General features: G+C 52.5%; 1 protein-coding gene across 2 annotated transcripts in view; it reads left to right on the top strand.

Moving 5' to 3' along the window:
- TOM1 (target of myb1 membrane trafficking protein) overlaps positions 1 to 14640 on the top strand; it is a 35126-nt gene extending 20486 nt beyond the window's left edge. The window contains exons 9-16 of one of the 2 annotated variants that reach the window (XM_075938063.1): positions 739 to 772; positions 1358 to 1466; positions 1923 to 2043; positions 8676 to 8751; positions 9309 to 9371; positions 11567 to 11626; positions 13284 to 13323; positions 13411 to 14640. In XM_075938063.1, coding sequence (XP_075794178.1) covers positions 739 to 772; positions 1358 to 1466; positions 1923 to 2043; positions 8676 to 8751; positions 9309 to 9371; positions 11567 to 11626; positions 13284 to 13323; positions 13411 to 13550 — 643 coding nt within the window. In that variant the 3' untranslated portion in view covers positions 13551 to 14640. The remainder of the gene's footprint in view (positions 1 to 738; positions 773 to 1357; positions 1467 to 1922; positions 2044 to 8675; positions 8752 to 9308; positions 9372 to 11566; positions 11627 to 13283; positions 13324 to 13410) is intronic. The other variant, XM_006137963.4, reaches the window with a different exon arrangement.
- The last annotated feature ends 3406 nt before the right edge of the window (positions 14641 to 18046 follow it).

The following is an 18046-nucleotide window of genomic DNA, read 5'->3' as shown; positions in this document are numbered from 1 at the left end:
TCCCAGGGAGCAAGCCACAGGCTCCGTCTCCCCTGGCAGCTCCCATTCTGCCCCACGTCCTGTCTCCCTCTTTCCACAAACGTAAAGGGCCAGGCCTGTCAGGCCGTCTTCCCTCTACCCGAGAAAACGCATGGCCCTCACCACTCCAGCTCCTCTTGGTTTATTTCGGCCCTGTTGTGGTGCTTGTCCTTGGTGTAATTATCGATGGAACATGATGAGATAGCTCTCTGCAGCACCACTCCGAAGGGGCAGATGGGAGCTGTATGGGAGGGCTGCTGAGCAGGCCCCCATACCCGAAGGCTACTGAGCAGAACAGAGAGGGTAGACACCCAGACCTCTAGCATGTCACATTCTGCCAGGCCTTCCTGTAATTCTATAGGCGATTGGAATGAATTGTGGGAAGAAGCAAGGGATTCCCCCCCATTGAAAAAGCAAAGTTGTTCCTGGGTGCTTTGGGGAGGGAGTATTTCTAGGGGGACATGAGACACTTCTCCATTCTCCCAGGACATGCCCTGTTGGATTTTCTCCAGTAACTGTTACTTTGAGTCAGACCCAGGCCCCAGAGAGCTGGCGGGGTGGGGGGTTCCCTTCTTCCTCCAGGTGTGAAGGGGCAGGATGAGATGGGTTGGTGGAGATGGGTTAAGCCACCAGGAGCCGGGTGGACAATTGCTTGAAATGCTTAGCAACTGTGAAAGTTCTTGCCATGGAACCGCATCTCATTTCACCTCTTCCTCACAGATTCGAGCGGCTCCGGGCAGGCCAGCCCACTAAGGTAACTCGGAGCTCTCTTCCCAAGCAGGGTTCTGCACATGTTGTGGATAGGAATATACCGATGCCAGGGTTTGCATCCTCCCCAGCTCGCTGTGTCAGGGTTGGGTGGTGGGAGAATCGCTGTGCCTTGCTCACAAGCTGGAAGTGCTGCTCCAAAACCCAGCTGCCTTGCTGCATCGGCGTGGCCTGCGCTGGCATGTAGGAGACAGGCCCAATCCTAGCAACTCACGTGTTGGGCTGGCAGCAGCGTGGGTGTCCAGCTTGGTCTCTCGAGCTGGGGGTTGTGACCTGTAGGTGGATAGCAAAGGGGTATCAGACGGGTGTATTGCTCACCGAAGGTCAGGGCCCGGCCGGGGAGAGGTTGAGAACCTCCAGTCTCAGCACTGTTGTGGCCACGGGGCTAGTGCTGGATTGGCTAACATCCAGGAGAGAGGGGGGACGGTGACCTAGGGAGGATCTGCTTTGCCTTCATTCCCCCTCACGGAGCAGGGGAGAGACCCTGTGGCCGCCGGTGGTGAGGGGATCAGTGAGGGCTAGGCCCAGGCTGCAGGAATAGAGAAGAAATAACTCTCCCCTCTCCCCAAAGGTCCCAAATGAGGTGGAAAACAGTTCGGCCCACACAGGGCCCAGTGCGCCTCTTCCAGTGAAACAGCCTGAAGCTGCCAACAGCCTCTCCTCTCAACTGGCTGGAATAAGTAAGTAGCCATTCCGTGACCCCTCCTGGGTGCTGGGCTCCTCAGGTCAGGGGGCCTCAGTGTCAGACGGGAAATATTTGGGCGGTGCTCTGGAGACGGGAGGGGTGATGGAAAATCAGGCACATTGTTTGTAATTATTCGGGCGTGTGGCTCGCCCTGTCTTCGCAGCCCTCAAGGGGCATCACCCGGGAGTCAGTGCAATAAGCTGGTGAACCTGGTGCTCTGGACAGGTCCTGGTTTGAACGGCAAATGCAACCACTGAATAGTCAGAGAGGGGGCTTCCCCTCCCCCAAGCCGCTGACCAGAGGGGAGGCCAGGAAGAGGGCCCCAGAGCAAAAGTCCTGTTTTAAATAGCATTCAGTCTTCAAACTAGCTCTACACGCTCTCCCTCCCCCCCCCCTTAGTCTTGTGGTGTTTCCCATGTGCTGTGCGTGTCCTTTCTTCTTGCTCCTGCAGATCTGGGCTCCGGCAGCGTCAGTGCAGGGCTACAGGCCCTAGACAGCTCTGGCAGACTGGAAGAAGACTTCGACATGTTTGCATTGACCCGGGGCAGCTCGCTGGCTGAGCAGCGCAAAGAGTGAGTGATAATACCTGTTTGCTGCTCCCCTTTGTGTTCTTTTGGGGTGTTGGGTTGCAGGGTACTGGGGGGAAGGAGAAGACTTGGCTGCAAGGAGGCAGGGGGCCTCGAAGTTCCCAGTTGCTCATTGGTCATGAGAGTCCTGAGGCTGAGGAAGGAACTAGCTCTTCCCATGTACTGTTGTGAGAGGGTTGCTGCTCTCATCTAAGCTGTTTCCTCTAAGAGGCCTGTGTTACTTACTCCCTGTCCAGGGACAGGAGGGGGAATGTTACCCATGTCCATATGTCACTTGCTTGTTGGTCACAGAGAAGGTCACTGTGTCTCCATTGCCAGCTGGGCAATAAAGGATGGATATTGTAGGCCTGCAGTGGATCTGTCTCCTCCACTGTCTCTGAATTTTTGGGTAACAGTGCTCTGGGTGGGCTGATAGCAGTGGGGACTGAACTTGGGACCTCTAGATTTCAAACCATGAGCACCTAGTGGGTGGCAGTGTTGTTACCTAGTAGATTATTGGACTGGTATTCAGGAGACTTGGATTCTATTCCTAAGTAGGCCACTGGCCTGCTGGGTGACCTTGGATAAGTCACTTCCCCTTTCTCTGCCTCAGTTTCCCCATCTGTAAAAGCAGGAGGAGGATGCCACTGCTAAGCATGTTAAATATTGATTAATTTACTTGTTGAGTAGTGGATGGAATTTCCATCGACTAGTCAATAAGCACTTTCTCATTCCTCTTTTGAAATGTACAGGAGCCCCTACAGGGGCTCCTGTACATTTCAAAGGAGGAATGCGGAACTCCACGTGCAGCCCGGGGCCAGCGGGAAGTCCCGCTGACTCCAGGCTCCAGAAAGGCACTTCTGCTTTGAAGCGGAAGCACTGTTGTGGAACCTGGAGTCAGTGGGACTTCCTGCTGGCCCCAAGCTGCACGCAGCATGCTAGCTTTGAAATGTACACGAGTCCCCAGCGGGGGCTCTTGCGCATTTCAAAGCGGAAGCGCCCACATGGAGCTTGGGGTCAGTGGCGCACTCAGAGTCCCACACTTACCCTGGGCTCCATGAGGCGCTGCTGATTTGAAGTGCCGCATGGAGCCGGGGTCAGCTCAGGACTCCCCAGCCGACCCCGGGTTCCATGTAAATGCCGCATGGAGCCTTGGGTCAGCTAGTCCCCAAGCAATGCTGCCCCTTTGAAATGCCACCACAGCATTTCAAAGCAGCGGAACTGCACAGAGCCCTTTCCGGACTCTGTGTGGTGTTGCCGCTTTTAAGTACTCCTTCTTTCCCCCTCCTTTGCTGCCTCTATCTGAGGCTATGCCTAGACTGCAGGCTACTTTCAGAAGAAGCTTTTCTGGAAGAGATCTTCCAGAAAAACTTCTTCCAAAAGAGTGTGTCCACACAGCAAAAGCGCATCGAAAAAGCGATCTGCTTTTTCGAAAGATAGCATCCACATTGATTGGACGCTCTCTCATATTTAAGTTGTGATTAGTATGGACAGAGTGGCCACTAGAGCACCTGTGCTTTTTCTTGGAGGCCTCTTCTTTAGAAAAAAACTGCTCTTCCCATCCACACATGCCTTTTTCTGAAAGAGCTCTTTCGGAAAAAGGCTTCTTACCAATGTCGGAAAAATCCCTGCTTTCTTTCGACTTTCTGCCAAAAGAACGCAATTGCAGTATGGACATCAGTGTAGTTTTTCCGGAAAAACTCTGCAGTGTAGACATACCCTTATAGTAGGGTTGCCAGGTGTCCGGTTTTCACCCGGACTGTCCATTATTCAGGTCCCCCATCTGGTAAAAAAATCAGAAAATACCAGACATGTGAAATGTCCTGTATTTCCTGTTTCCCTCGGACGGAAGCCCAGTGGGGATAAATTTCCCCTGCTATGTCGGGCGGGGGAGTGAGGAGCGTGGGGCCATTTAAAGGTGCAGTGCCCCCCGCTTTTTTTTTTTCCTCAACAGAATTTTTTCCCAGTGTTTATTTTGGGGGGGGGGGGGTTGGTATTTTTTGTTAAACCATCTGGCAACCCTACCTCATAGAGGCAGCAAACGGGTAAGGGGGGGGGAAGCAACTAGTCCTTAACATCTATATCCACGGTCTTCCTCTGTTAAGTGCTTTGAGAACTCCTGAGGAAAAACACTGTGTAAGAACTAGATACACTATTGCTGCTTCAACTAAGAGCCTAGCCTCCATCACTCAGCCTGTGTACTTGAACTAGCCACTAGAGGGGGATAGAGAGACACGCTGTTCCCTTCATCTTGGCTCCTGCCTGTGTTTCAAGTTTTAAAACCATGAGTTCCCAGGACTTAACCCACTGGAGTGCACTGTGCCCACACATGTTCCTTGCGGCAGAGCAAGGCTGCCTTTGCCACTGATCCCTCCCCTGCCCAGTCTGCCTCTCGTACTGCTGCTGGGAATTGTAGCTGTAGTCCAACAACATACCGCTTTTGTTGATTTTAGCTAGGTGGGATGGAGTTTATTAACCCCTTGATGGTTGATGTAGGAGTCTTCCTGGTGAGGAGCAGGGCTCTCGGTGGAGAATACAGATCACCAGTGTTCCCTATAAGTTGCGCTGTTGTGCGGCCATTCGGGAGAGATGCCAGTGATGCCCAGCTGATTAGCAGAGCACCCACAGCTAGGTTTTGTGTTACAAATGGTGCACATTTGTAGAGCTCTGTGTGAATACAAAATTTGTATCCTCATCTGTACCTGCAAAAATGAGCTGCAGATATCTGCATATCACAGCTGTAAAGCAGAGAACTGCAGATTTGCAGGGCTCTACAGATTCACACATGCCTCAGAGCACATAAAAATTTACTCCGCACATGGATGGAAAGATTAGAAGGAACATTGCCAGTTACCCTACTAGGTGGGCCCAATACTCTGTGGAATCCTGCACTCTGTCGTACAGGTTTAGATCCATTGGCTGTCCAGCCTGGTGTCCTGTTTCCAGGAAGTCAGACTTTAAAATTCTGGTACCTGTTTGGTTGTGTTCATTGCTATTTCCTAACTCTCTGATTTGGCTTCTGTTCAGACACTACTTTAAAATGATGATTCAGTAACCAGTTCAACCGTGTTTGAACAGTTCAGGTATTTTTCCTTTGGATTCAGGTCAGGCACTCTTATGCTGGTGGTGTAACTCCTAGCAAAAGAATCCCAACGATAAATATTTCTTCCATTGCAGAAAAACTATTTATTTTTTAAACAAGTTATTTGCACGCAATAGTACAGCATCCTCCAGAACTTCATCCTATTTGATCGCGGAGGTGGCAAACTGGGTATCATCCCAGAAAATGCACACTGCTTTGCGTAGCAACAACAAGCAAGAAGTGGGAGGAGGGAGGAGACACAGAGGGGAGAGAGGTATTCTGGGAGTCGTGGTTCCTTTTCATTGGCAGTCCTTTACCTGGGCATAACAGCCAAGAAACATCCCAGAATCTGTCTCCCTCTTGGTTAATTTTCTCCAATGACTTCCTGAGGACACCAAATGAAATTAATGGGTACCAGGTTTAAAACTAATAAGCAAAAGTTCTTCTTCACACAGCGCGTAGTCAACCTATGGAACTCCTTGCCAGAGGAGGCTGTGAAGGCTAGGACTATAACAGAGTTTAAAGAGAAGCTAGATAAATTCATGGAGGTTAGGTCAATAAAAGGCTATAAGCCATGGAGTAGGAATGGTGTCCCTGGCCTCTGTTTGTCAGAGGCTGGAGATGGATGGCAGGAGACAAATCGCTTGATCATTGTCTTCGGTCCTCCCCTTCCGGGGCACCTGGTGCTGGCCACTGTCTGCAGACAGGCTACTGGGCTAGATGGACCTTTGGTCTGACCCAGTACGGCCATTCTTATGTTCTTATGTTCTGAGAACTATAGTCTCTCCCCCTCTCTTCAAGTGTGCAACTGAGACACATTCTTCCTTGATACTCCCCCTCCCCCAAATGTTCCCTCCATACCTGATTATTAAACCTGTTCTTTTGAACCAGTCACTGGTTTGGCAGAGTTGGGGGGTTCAATTCCAGTTCAGGTTCAATTTTTAGGTCAGGGTTCATTTTCCAGTTCACTCAATGAAAACTTCTCTGAACCAGTTTTCAGGTTTGGTTCAACTCCCTGCCTGTTTCTGCCAGGGGCCAGTGCTGACTGGACTAGAGTCCCAACTAGGGTTGTTAAATTGTGTTTAATCAACTAATCAACTAGTCGATGGAATTTCTGTTGATTAGTCAGTAAGTGGGGAAAACTGTGGAGCTGCAGCGCAGTTAGCTCCCTGGCACAGGAGCTAACCCTGCTGCGGCTCTACCTTTTAAATGCATTAAGAGCCGGCACAGTGGGGGGTGACCAGGCATGATTTGGGAATTACCTATCCCGGCTAGCGCCTGGTCTCCCTCACGCCTCCCTGCGTGTCTGCTTTTTAAATGTATTAAGAGCCTATCAGCTCTTAATACATTTAAAAAAGCAGAGGCATGGCGTCTGGGACTAGGCGCAAGTCGGAAATCAGCTGATGCCCAGCTCACGCCCGATCTCCCATTACACCTCTGCCTGCACTGCCCCCCACAGAGATGGTGCTGGGGGGAACCAGCTTTTAAGCTGTCTTCCCCAGCACTGGCTCCTGCTTCCCCCCTCGCTGCCTCTGATAGAGGCAGCAAGTGGGGAGGAAGCGACTAGTTGAGTCGCTACTCGACTATCCAATAAGCTCATGTTTATTGGATAGTCGACTAGTCGCTTACATCCCTAGTCCAAACACTGATTGTCTCTTCTAGTTCCGCCTACAGAGCTTACCAAGAGCATGGGAAAATATGCACTTGTGTCACAGAACCCTGGTTCCTGGGTCTGTCTAGGCAGCATTTTGGTTTGGTGACGAGCTTTCTTTGCTGCTGCTGGGACATGTATTATTGGGGGGGAGGGTTGTGCTCGAATATACATAGGCATGCAAACTCGGCTAAGTCCCAGCACGTTTCCTGGACTTACCTGACACAGCGTTTATCACTGAAAGGTTTAATCCTGGGATCTGAATCCCAGTCACTAGTGGCAAACCACTGATTGGGCCATGACCTGAAAGCAGCTATGTGGGGATGTGGGTGCAAAGGCTATGCCCGTGATGTGCTGCGAGCAGAGAGCTCTCCGTGGGCCATCTCCGTGGGCCAGGGCGCAGAGAGGAGCTGCACCAACAGAGTCAGGATGGGGAAGGAGCGTCCTAGCCAACAGCACCTGGTTTTGTAATGAAACCCGATCTCCTGGAGCGTGCTCAGGGCACTCCCTTCCCCCACTGTGCTAAAAAGCGTACGCTTGCCAGCATAACCCGATCCTTCAGGGACAGGGACTTGTGATCTTTCCAAAAAACGAGGCATCTTCTATTTATTCCTTGCCACCCTTTTCAGCCGGCTCGCACTGCCCCTGCGCTTGCTCTCCTTCCAGCCTGCCTCTGCACTCGCTGACTCAGGCTTCTTGTGCCACCAGCCCTGCACTTCCTGCAATCTGCCTCCCTCTCTCTGCCCTCAGCTGCTCCCTCGCTGCTGTGGGACCAGGGCGCCTCAGCAGGAGACCCCAGCAGCGGGGCCGGGGCCTCGCCCCCTGCCCCGTGGCTCATGGGTACCTTGGTGCAGCAATGCTGGAAGCACCTCAAGCCTTTCCTGCCCTTCTTCCTCATCAGTGGCATGGTGGCGGCGCTCTACTTCATCCTCCATGCCATCGTCCACAGCGGGCCTTTCACCGACAAGGACTTCTTCGAAAAGTTTGAGCGCAAGTGGCCCAAGCCCCTGCCCTCCAATGAGAGCGGCTAGATGACAGGAGCACCCAGCGCTGGGACGTCCACCACCGTGGCTTCGTTCTCCCAGCACAGGAGCTAGTCTCTCTGGCCGGCACTGGTCTGAAGGGCACCACAAGCAGCTTGAGAGGGAGCAGCCTGGAAGAGGAGGCAGATAGGTGGTGTGTGTCTGTGAGAGAGAGATTTCGGGTGAGATGTGACTGTGTGTGGAGAGGTCGTTGTATTTGCACGTTCGTCGGCGTTAAGGCCAGAAGGGACCATTCTACTCATCTGGCCTGCCCTCCCACATTACACAGGCAGTGGGAATCTCAGCCACCCGTGGGCTCCGGGCTGTCAGTGGGGGTTTGAAAGGTGGGGTCTGTTTGGGTGGGGAGAGGTGAGGTGTGGGAGAGAGTTTGTTTGGCGGTGGGCTCGTGTACGGCCATTGGAACCCGCTCGTCAGTGTGTGTTGTGTTCCCCTCTGTGCCAGCTCCGAGAGGAGGTCAGCCTGTTCCAGAGCTCATCTCAAGAGGGCTGGCTTCCTAGCTAAAGCTGCAGCTTCTAGCTCTGGAAGTTCCTGGTTTTGTCCTTGATGTTGGTCAAGATGGTGGCCTGGCCAACATACTGTAATGTCCCAGCACCTCCTTGTGGTGCCTCACAATCTCGCTGCAGTGTTTGTGTTGGACTTTACTTGTAGTGTTTGTCACAAGCCCAAGCTTTTGCACACATCTGAGATTTCCTAAATCTCTCAAGGAGATCTGCAGGGTCGCAGCAAGCAAGCCGTGGTGTGGTCTGCAGCCATAAATGTGTATCTGTATGAACTCTGCAGGGAGCCCGGTCCTCTACAGCTCGCTGCCTGGCATACTCCTGCTACTTCTGTGCCTTCACATTAACCTGCTGCTCTCTTTCAGGGTAAAGTACGAAGACCCCCATGCAAACAAAGGGCTGGCAGAAGCCCTAGATGCCCGGCAGCAGAGCACAGGAGCGGTAAGTGGCCATGGGACTTTCCACACCCACCAGCAGGGGCGGATGAGAGTGCCGTGGGGCCCAGGGCAGCGCCGCAGGGCCCCGGGCAGCAAAATTTCGCGGGGCCCCCCCTTTGACACAGCGCATGCGCCGTGGTGCCAAGGCGCATGCGCGGGGCCTCTGGAAGCGCGGGGCCCGGGGCAGCCGCCCCAGTCTCCCTGCCCTAAATCCGCCGCTGCCCACCAGTAAAGGGCCCGTTCTCCCTGCCCACCAGGAGTGCAAGTCAATGGGGTCTGTCGGGGCAGAGCCACCCAAGCATGAAGGCCAATCCGTAACCAGTCTGACGGTGGTAATTTCCAGTCGCCGATAACCTGGGGCTGGATTGGATTTGGGCCCTGTGTGGGGTGAGGCTGTATATCCCCTTCTCCACATCCCTGACCAAGGGAGGCCTCCTCCTTTGTCTTGTAGACGCTCCACCCCACCCTTCTAGACTTCTGGAGACTGGCTTGCTCTGCTCCCACTCTCTCTTCCCATCCCGCCTTGAAAGCAGGTCTCAGTGCAGACTCTCTCTTAACCAGATGGAACCTAGCACTTGCCCTGGTGGAGCCCCACTAACCAACTGGATGGTGCGGCAAGGAATGGTGAGGCCGCACGTAGCTAGTGGAGATCACAGAGAGCCGGGGCTGCTGGGCTACGGGATGAAACTGGCACAGCATCTGGGCACACACAGCAAGGCAACAGGGGAAGGGCTGGGCAATGAGGAGCCGAGCCAAAGCAGCATTCACAAAGGGAACCCTGGTCTGGGCAGGTAGCAGAGACTGAGGAAAGAAGCCAGAAGTTGTGCCCCCTCTCAAGGTGTAATCATGCGCCTGGGGTAGAAGGCAGGGATCCAGCACCTCTGGATCCAAAAGCATGAGTGACTGTAGTTTGAGTTCTGGATAGGGGCACAGGTCTGGTGTCCAGTAAGGATGTTAAGGCCTAGTCGACTATCGGATAAGCAAATGCTTATCGGATAGTTGAGTCAACTAATTGATCCTTTCCCCCGTTTGCTGCCTCTATCAGATAGAGGCAGCAAAGGAGGGAGAAGAGGGGGTACTTCAAAGCGGCAGCGCCGATTGGAGGCTAGGGTCAGCTCCGTGCAGCACTGCTTTGAAATGCTCTGAGTCGCCCGCTGACCCCAGGCTCCATGCAGGCGCTTCCGCTTTGAAATGCACAAAAGCGCCCACTTGGTACATTTCAAAGGAGGAGTGCGGAAGTGCTATCGAATAGTCGATGGAAATTCCATCCACTACTCAACTAGTAAATTCCTCAGTATTTAACATCCTTTGTGTCCAGTCTTTCAGCCAGCCTACTCCAGGGCATCATGAGGAGTGCTGGTGCCCATAGTGGGATTCCAGTGGCTACTGACTTCTAGTGTTTGGTCATAGAGCATGTGCAGGGGCTGGTCCCTCTCTAGTAGCTAGACCATGTAAATTGGTTTAAGGTTGCTACTGCCTTGACGCTAAGGTGCCTAGTCCTTTGGCTCAAGTGACAGTGCTTGTGCTTTTTTTAGACCCAGAGGTCTCGAGTTCAGTCCCTGGGGCAACAATACATTCACAAGACTGCTCCTTTCAGGCTTCCTAGCAGGGCCCAGCCCATAGTGACCTCTGGAGTCCCCACACGCTGTCCAGTTGGCTTGTATACATCTCTTAGCGTCTGTGGCCTTGAGGATCCCACTCAGGACAGATTGAAACCTCCATACTCACAGCCTCCCCCTGCAATCATGCTGACTACCTGAGGGCTGCTTTTCCCAGAGCAGCTTTATCTTGACATCGGGGAGGCTGCAGCAGTATCTGTCCAGAGGCTGGGGACTGGTGTGGAGGAGCCTGCTCTTGGGAGGAGAGGAATGCCGCTCTGCTAGGCTTTACAATCCCGTGTGAAGAGTTCCATGAAATTGGGAGATGAAGAGACAATGGCCTCCAAAGCACCACCTCCTATTTCTGCTTGGGAAACCCGCTGCCCCTCTTGCTTCTTTCTCACTTGGTCCTGGGGCTTGCCGTTGGGTTTTGAGGCTTTGGGCTGGTGTTGGGTGACTAGCAACCCCTGGCCACAAGAAGGGCCCCTCTTCCCTTCCACAGTGCAATCGGCCAATGGCGAAAGCATATCTGAATGAGCCATCTCTATGGGAAGCCAGCAGCCAAGTACCTCCACCTTAACTATAGAGGTGTTTCCCCTCCTGTAGGCCTTTCCACAGCTGGGCTTGGCAGCCCATGTACCACAGAGAGCCTCAGTTAGACTTGGGCCTTCCTACTTGCCAGGCTCACCTCTTCCTCACACGCGAGCCCACCGTAGGGGTGTGATGCCAAACCTGTGACAGCCCCCCTGTTTGCAGTGTGGTGGGCTGTGATGTCTGACACTATGGAAGGTTGTCCCAGGGGGGATAAAAATCTCTTGCTTTTGGGTAAGAATCTGCCAGGCTAGCATGGGGAAGCCAGGAAAGTACCCCCACGGTGTGTCTTCCTGTCTGAACAGCCTGTGTGGCAGAGTGTGAGCCAGTGTTGTGAGCCCTTCCAGACCGAGCAGTGCTGGAGAGGGGAATGAGCCCTGTAAAGGGGATGGGCCAGTGTCAATGCCATAGCACCAGTCTCAAATCTCCAGCTCCTGCCCAAACACCTGTGTGCTAGAAGACCCGTCTGCAGGTCGGGAGAAGGCATAAAGACACTGCTGGCTGGGAGGGACACGGTGAGTTTGGCCAGAGCAGCAAGGGACTAGCAGGGGAGAAGAGAGTTTCTTCAGGGACGGATTGGAGAAAGGTCCTCTCTTTCTTGGCCTTATTCCTCTCCTCCTTCCACCACAGATCCCGGTCCCCCAGCCCAGCTTCATGGAGGACATTGAGCAGTGGCTCTCCACTGATGTGGTAAGTGAGGGGCACAACAGGGGGTGGTTTCTTTGGTACTTCACATACTGCTGTTGGCTGGCAATGATCTGTGTCTCCTCTGGCCTCCGGAGGGGCTCAAAATCCCTTGGGTGTTGGCGATAACTGTCCAAGGCTCTTGCAGGTGGCAATGTGGGCCAGGTCAACATGGGCAGAGGTTTCCTCATGTTCCCTTCCTCAGAACTCAAGCCACTGACCTCCCTCCCCCCTGCATTCCTTCCTCCACACTGCCACCCTCCTCTTCCTCTCTCCTGATGGCCACAACACCCTCCCAGCACCATCCTTACCCATACACAGAATACGCAGTTGTGTAGGGCACCTGAAAATGTGGGGCACCACTGGGTCTTAATGTCCACCCACCTGCCTCTTCCTATTCCCTGTTCTGTGGCTCTGCTTCCTCCAGAGAGGAGCTAGTTAACTTAAAAGTGAAAAGCCTGCCAGACCTATTAGCAGAACATCGAACCTGCGAAAGAGCCATCCAAGTGGTAACAAAGCCATTTAACAGGCATTTGCCAGCCCTATGTCTATATTGTACTGTCAATTTCTGAATTTACTGTGTTAGTGGGCAGGATCTTAGTTTACAGTTTATTTTAAAAATATTTCATTAGGGTGTTGCTGAAGATTATCCAATGACATCTCTAAAAAATCATCGTCCCTTGCTGCCATTGGGTATAAGGGCACCAGTTTAATAGTACTGCGTAGGGCCCCATACATCCTAAGGACAGCCCTGTGCCTTCCCCCCGCCTCCTGAAGCCTGCGGTGCATGCTTAATTCAACCTGTGGGAATCTCCCCAGTGGAGTCAGCCAGGATCTTAACGCGGGACCACCTGACTAAGAGGAGAGGATGGGTAACAGAGCTGTGCAGGGTATGCACAGCATGCTGCTAGGAGAAGGCAGCTGAAGGGGATGGTTTGATGAGATAACATGATCTTGGTAACAAATTGACCATTCATTATCAGTGGGAAATAGGTCAATGGAGGGATGATAGGAGTTACTATAGAGAACTTTCTGGGTGTCTGGCTGGTGAGTCTTGCCCACATGCTCAGGGTTTAGCTGATCGCCATATTTGGGGTCGGGAAGGAATTTTCCTCCAGGGTGGATTGGCAGAGGCCCTGGAGGTTTTTTGCCTTCCTCTGTAGCATGAGATACAGATCACAGCTGGAGGATTCTCTGCATCTTGTGGTCTTCAAAGTATTTGAAGGCTTTAATATCTGAGATATAGGTGAGAGGATTATTCTAGGAGGGGTGGGTGAGATTCTGTGGCCTGTACTGTGCAGGGGGTCAGACTAGATGATCATAATGGTCCCTTCTGACCTTAAAGTCTATGAGTCTATGAGGAGACAGCAGGCCGACTCAGGCCCCCACGGCACTCCTGGTTGTGTGGTAAGCAAGGGGATTGGTGGCATGGAAGCTGAGGGTTCTTTCTGGAGGCTGTGAGATGAGGCCCCCTGGATTGCAGAGAAATCTGATTTGGGTGAAGAATTTTCTTCCCGTCTTTCCAGTGCTGCCAGCTGTTACTTCTGGGGGAGGGCTAGAGAAACCTCCCCCTTTACTGTCAGTAGGGATGAAGGTTGCACTCCCATTTGCCTCAGTGGAGCAAAGAACGGTGCCCTTACATGCCTTTCTTCTCCTTTCCCAGGGGGAAGAGACAGAAGATGGGAAGGGCGTCACCAGCGAAGGTAAGAGCCACCAACCTCTCCTTCCCCCTGAGCCCTTCTCATGGCCAGTTCCCTCCTCTTCCTCATCACTGACTCTTCCCACCTCAGAGTTCGACAAGTTCCTGGAAGAACGAGCAAAGGTGGCAGACCAGCTGCCCACGCTCCCCAGCCCCCACGCGGGGGCACCTGCTGCCTCCGGCCCACACCGAAAGCAGGAGAAGGAAGAGGACACTATGTTTGCCTTATGAACCCTATGGACTGGTGTGCTGTGGAGCAAGAGGACCCGTGTTGTGGTGCTCCATTCCTGCCAACGGCTGGGAGAGGAAGGGCCCGGCATCCCTCTGCTCTCCTCTCACTCCTCCCCCCTCCCCCTTACCGATTTTAGGCTGCTTTGGGGTTAAGTTAGTCATTGCTGTGTTTGGGGACATCACGGAGCAGGCCTGAAGGTGCTGGTGAAGCTGCTGGAAATGTTGCTGGATGTGCCTGGGGGCCCAAGGGTTATCTCTTTTGTGATGGAGGCAAGCAAAGGGCTTTCCCCAGCCTTCTTTCCAGTAAAATCACTGTAACCCCTCCTGAGAACTGGGCGCCAGCAGCTGTCTGCATCTGGGGTCTTTCCTACGCGGCTGCTCCCTTTGATGGGCCAAGTCTCCCTCTGCTAGCTGGGGTGCCGGGTACCAGGCTGTTCTCTAAAGTAAATCCCCACCCTGCTGCTCTCGGGGCTGATCTTTGCCCATCCCCTGCTGAAATGGGACATGCAGGGATGGGGCCATTGTGGTGAGGGGGTGTGACTTTTCTGGGGAGAGCACTGACAGCAGAGAGGCCTCTAGAATTTGTTTCCCTTTTCACACAAGCACAAATATGCAACACTCCCTCTTGTGCCCCCAGAACCTCACCCAGGGGCCATGTGATTTTGTTGCACATAGTCCAGGTACCAAATCTCATGGCTGGATATGAGGTTGGGGCTGCAAATGGTACCAAATCCGAGAATGGAGGGGTGTAATCTATCCTTGGAAAGGGGGGAGCAAAGGGCCAGATGTGCCTTCGGCAAACGCTCTGAAGTAAACTGCTTTGATTCCTGGATCTCCTTTAATCCCCCCAGCCACCTCCCAATTAAATTCCCCCCGTGATGTCCAGCTAAACCTCCCCTTGTCCTCACTGTGGAATGGGGGAGTGAGAGGAGAGTGCCCCTTGAGAGAAAGAGGAGAACACTTAAGCAAACAGTGCAAGCTGCGCTGGGCAGACATGGTGGGTCAGGAGCGTCTGGGGCTAATGCTGATTATTCCGTGTAACCTGGGAGACTTGCCTTTTGTATCACACATTAAACAAGCAACATCTTGACCCCCTTGGTGGGTGTGTGCTGCTGTACTTGTGGGCAGAGGTACCTGGAGAGCCAGGCTCCTGAGAGCAGGAGTGGGCACCAGCTCAGGGTGGAAGGGAGTGAGGGGTCAGGGCTTCCAAGACCTGGTTTGGAGCTGGGGGTTAGGGCAGGAAAAGGAGGCAGCCAAGGAGCTGCAATACTCTGCTATTCTGGGCTGGTATAACCAGGGGCTGTCACAAAATCAGGACAACTGCATCTATATTGCCCCATTGTGGTCCAGAAAGGGCACCCACTATCCTGCTTCCAGCTCACCAACTGGTAACTCGCGTGGGAGGAGGCCTGCCTCTCCCTCCTTTGTGACCAAGTGGTTGCCAGGCTACACAGTTCCCTGCCTTCGCTATGTCATTCCCAGCAGAGACTGGCTGCCCCTGGATACCTGCTTGCTTTCTCTTTAGAGATGATTAACAGATATAATTGCCACAGTTATAAGTTACCCACACAGCATTTCCTGTGCAAGCCTAATTTATCTTCAAGTAAAAAGCATTACAGCAAAAACATTAAAAACAACAGAAGAACCTGCCTGCGTGCTAATAAGCTTATCAGCAATCAGACTCTAAGATGGGTTCAGGCAGGAGCGGCCCCAGCCATGAGGTTTCCAATTAGAACAACAGCTCAGAGTAAGCACTTAATCTTATGGAGCCTTCCTAAACCCAGTCCTTTCCTAAGGATTGAAACTACTCTGTACACTAGGGTCCTGACTGCTAGATCAGGAAGAAGGCCCTGAGCCAATTTAAAATGAGCCTCTTTATTCCAAAACTCCTTTCTGTCTGTTAGATCCTGCAGAATCCAGTTTGAACTTGAATGTGTCTGTCTCTGGCAATGTTCTTTCTAATCTTTCCCATCCATGTGTGGAATAAATTTTAATGTGCGCTGAGGCATGTGTGAATGTGCACCATCCATAGAAACAAAACCTAGCTGTGGGTGTTCTGCAAATCATCTGGGCAGCATTTAATTTTCTCCTGAATGGCCATACAAGCACACAGCTTACAGGGAGCACTGGTCCCCGGCTGGACGGCTTCAAAGGGCTGACAACAGAGCATCCCTCCACTGGCATCCCTCCCCCTAGAGAAGCTATGGACAATGCCACAATAACACATACCTAATGACATGTTTAACACAATGGACTTCCAAGGTATTAACCCTAATGCAATAGGGTTTAGCTTAATTCCATAAGGCTTGTTCAGGATATTACAGGACACGATCACTATGTCAGAAGGGCTGGGCCCAGAATTCAGGAGACACAAAGGTGGCGTAAAGCTACAACCACTAGTCTGGAGGAGGACCACAACCTTGTGGAGAGACTTGTGTGGGCTAACATCACTCAGAGCTATGTTGTCTGGAACTTTTATACTCCTGGTGGGGTCTCCCTTGGTGAGCAGATCTGAGGCAAGGCTTCTGACTAATAGTGGTTCAAATTTCGAAAGGCCCAAAATGGTTAGGGGATCAAGCATCCCATTTTTACAGTCCCGTCGTTCTCTTAAAAACAGGCAAATTGTCTGGTGTTTTCTGTCCCCTGCCATCAGTACCGATGAGTCCTGCTGCTCATCAGCTGCCACCTGCCCATCAGCAGTATAGGGGAGGAATCCAATGACTGACAATGCAGATGAGTGTGCAAGGCTGGTGGCAAGGCAAGGCAAAGCAAAGCTGCAGCCACTCCCTCTGCTGGTCGTCAGTGCAGCCCCAATGCATACTGGCTGTCAGCCAGCAGGCCCTAAGCCCCCCCTATTTCTGGCCTGCTTGCATTGCAAACTGGTGGCTTGTGTGCATGGATGAGCACCAGTTAGCAGCTGATTACATGTTGCTTCCATCTGCCCATCCAATGGCCCTGTACATGCTCCCCCTCTTACTGTCCTCTCCCTGCTTTCCCCCTTCAGCCCTCCTAGCCCTGCTGCACCTCCATATCCTCCCCCTGAGGGGCAGTCCCACTCCCAGCTCTGTGCAGAGAATCAGACCCTGGTCAGAGTGCTCAGTTCACCAACCGTCTGACTGGCAGGCTCCTTCCTTCTCCCGCTGCCTGTTATGAAGGGACACCTGCCCTGCACTGGCCCTTTAAGGGTTAAAAACCAGCCCTAGGAGTGGGCGAAGTGGTGAGGTCAGCAGCTGTGGCAGGAATTAGCTAATTAGGGTCCAGCTGAGGGGAATATAAATAAAGGCTCCTGGATGGGTGGAGTGAGAATCTTGCTGGGGAGTAGAGAGGGACCTGGCTGTTAGGGAAGTGAGAGGCTGCCTGACTTAGAGCAAGGCAGGTGGGGCTAAGGCAGCTCTGGCCAGGCCAGATTCCAAGCTGCAGGGCCTGAGGCTGTGTTTATATTGGCAAGATTTTGTGCAAAAGCAGCTGCTGTCTACACTGGCCATGAGTATTTGGGCAAGAACACTGATGTTCTAATGTATGAAATCAGTGCTTCTTGCACAAATACTCTGATGCTCCTGCTCAGGGATAAGCCCTTTTGCTCAAGTATTCTTGTGCAAGAGGCCAGTGTAGACAGCCATGTTAATTTCTTGCGTAAGAAAGCCTGATGGCTAAAATGGCCATCGGAGCTTTCTTGCGCAAGACAATGTCTACACTGACACGGAAGCTTTTGCACAAAAAGTGATGGATGAGTGGCAATTTCAAACTGCAGTTCTGAGGTAAGGGGCTAGATGAAGAGTGGCAGTGGGTCCCTGAGGCAAGGTAGGCAGAGATGGTTGGGGATTCCCAAAGCGGGGAGGACCCCAGAGTATGGCTGTACTGTGGCAGGGCAGTACCCATGGTGGAGGAAGCCACAGTCTGGGAGGGACATGGGTTCTAACACCAAATGGTGGAGAATAATGAGTAACAGTAGGTGAGACACCAGCCAGGAGGGGGCACTCCAGGATTGAAGAGCTAATTCCCAGAGTGACCAGCAGGGGGTGCTGTGATGGTGAGTCATGCCATGTTACACTGTATAGTGTGGTATCCTCTTTCGTTTGCAACTTTAAAGCAGGTGTGTGTAAGGACCTACCTTGTTTCTGGGTGCCCCTAGTAAAACACTGAACCCACCGATGGCTACAGCCCAAGCAATCTGTTACTCTGAAAGCCTACGGCACTTGCTCCAGGCAGAGCTGCACACTACCAAGCCTTGAAAGGGCAGACATGTCCCAGCAATTGTAAATATAGAGATTCACTACAATATTACCCATGACTGAAGTGGAAGCTGCTATGGTTTCAGTTCCTTGCGTGGTCAGTGTCACTATTTATGGTCCCAGCTCCAGGATGGTTTGTTTCTGATGAATAATTTCCTCCAATCATGATAGGGGAACAAATCTGTGTGGAGTGTCGGGGGACTTGGGGATTAAAATGAGGGTAGCGGAGAGCTCTGGGCGTAGAGGATCCTATGGACTGCACTG

The sequence above is a fragment of the Pelodiscus sinensis genome, chromosome 1, assembly GCF_049634645.1.
Source record: "Pelodiscus sinensis isolate JC-2024 chromosome 1, ASM4963464v1, whole genome shotgun sequence".
Taxonomy (NCBI): Eukaryota; Metazoa; Chordata; order Testudines; family Trionychidae; genus Pelodiscus; species Pelodiscus sinensis.
The sequence above is the reverse complement of the archived record's forward strand: the minus strand, read 5'-3'. Positions and strand labels throughout refer to the sequence as shown.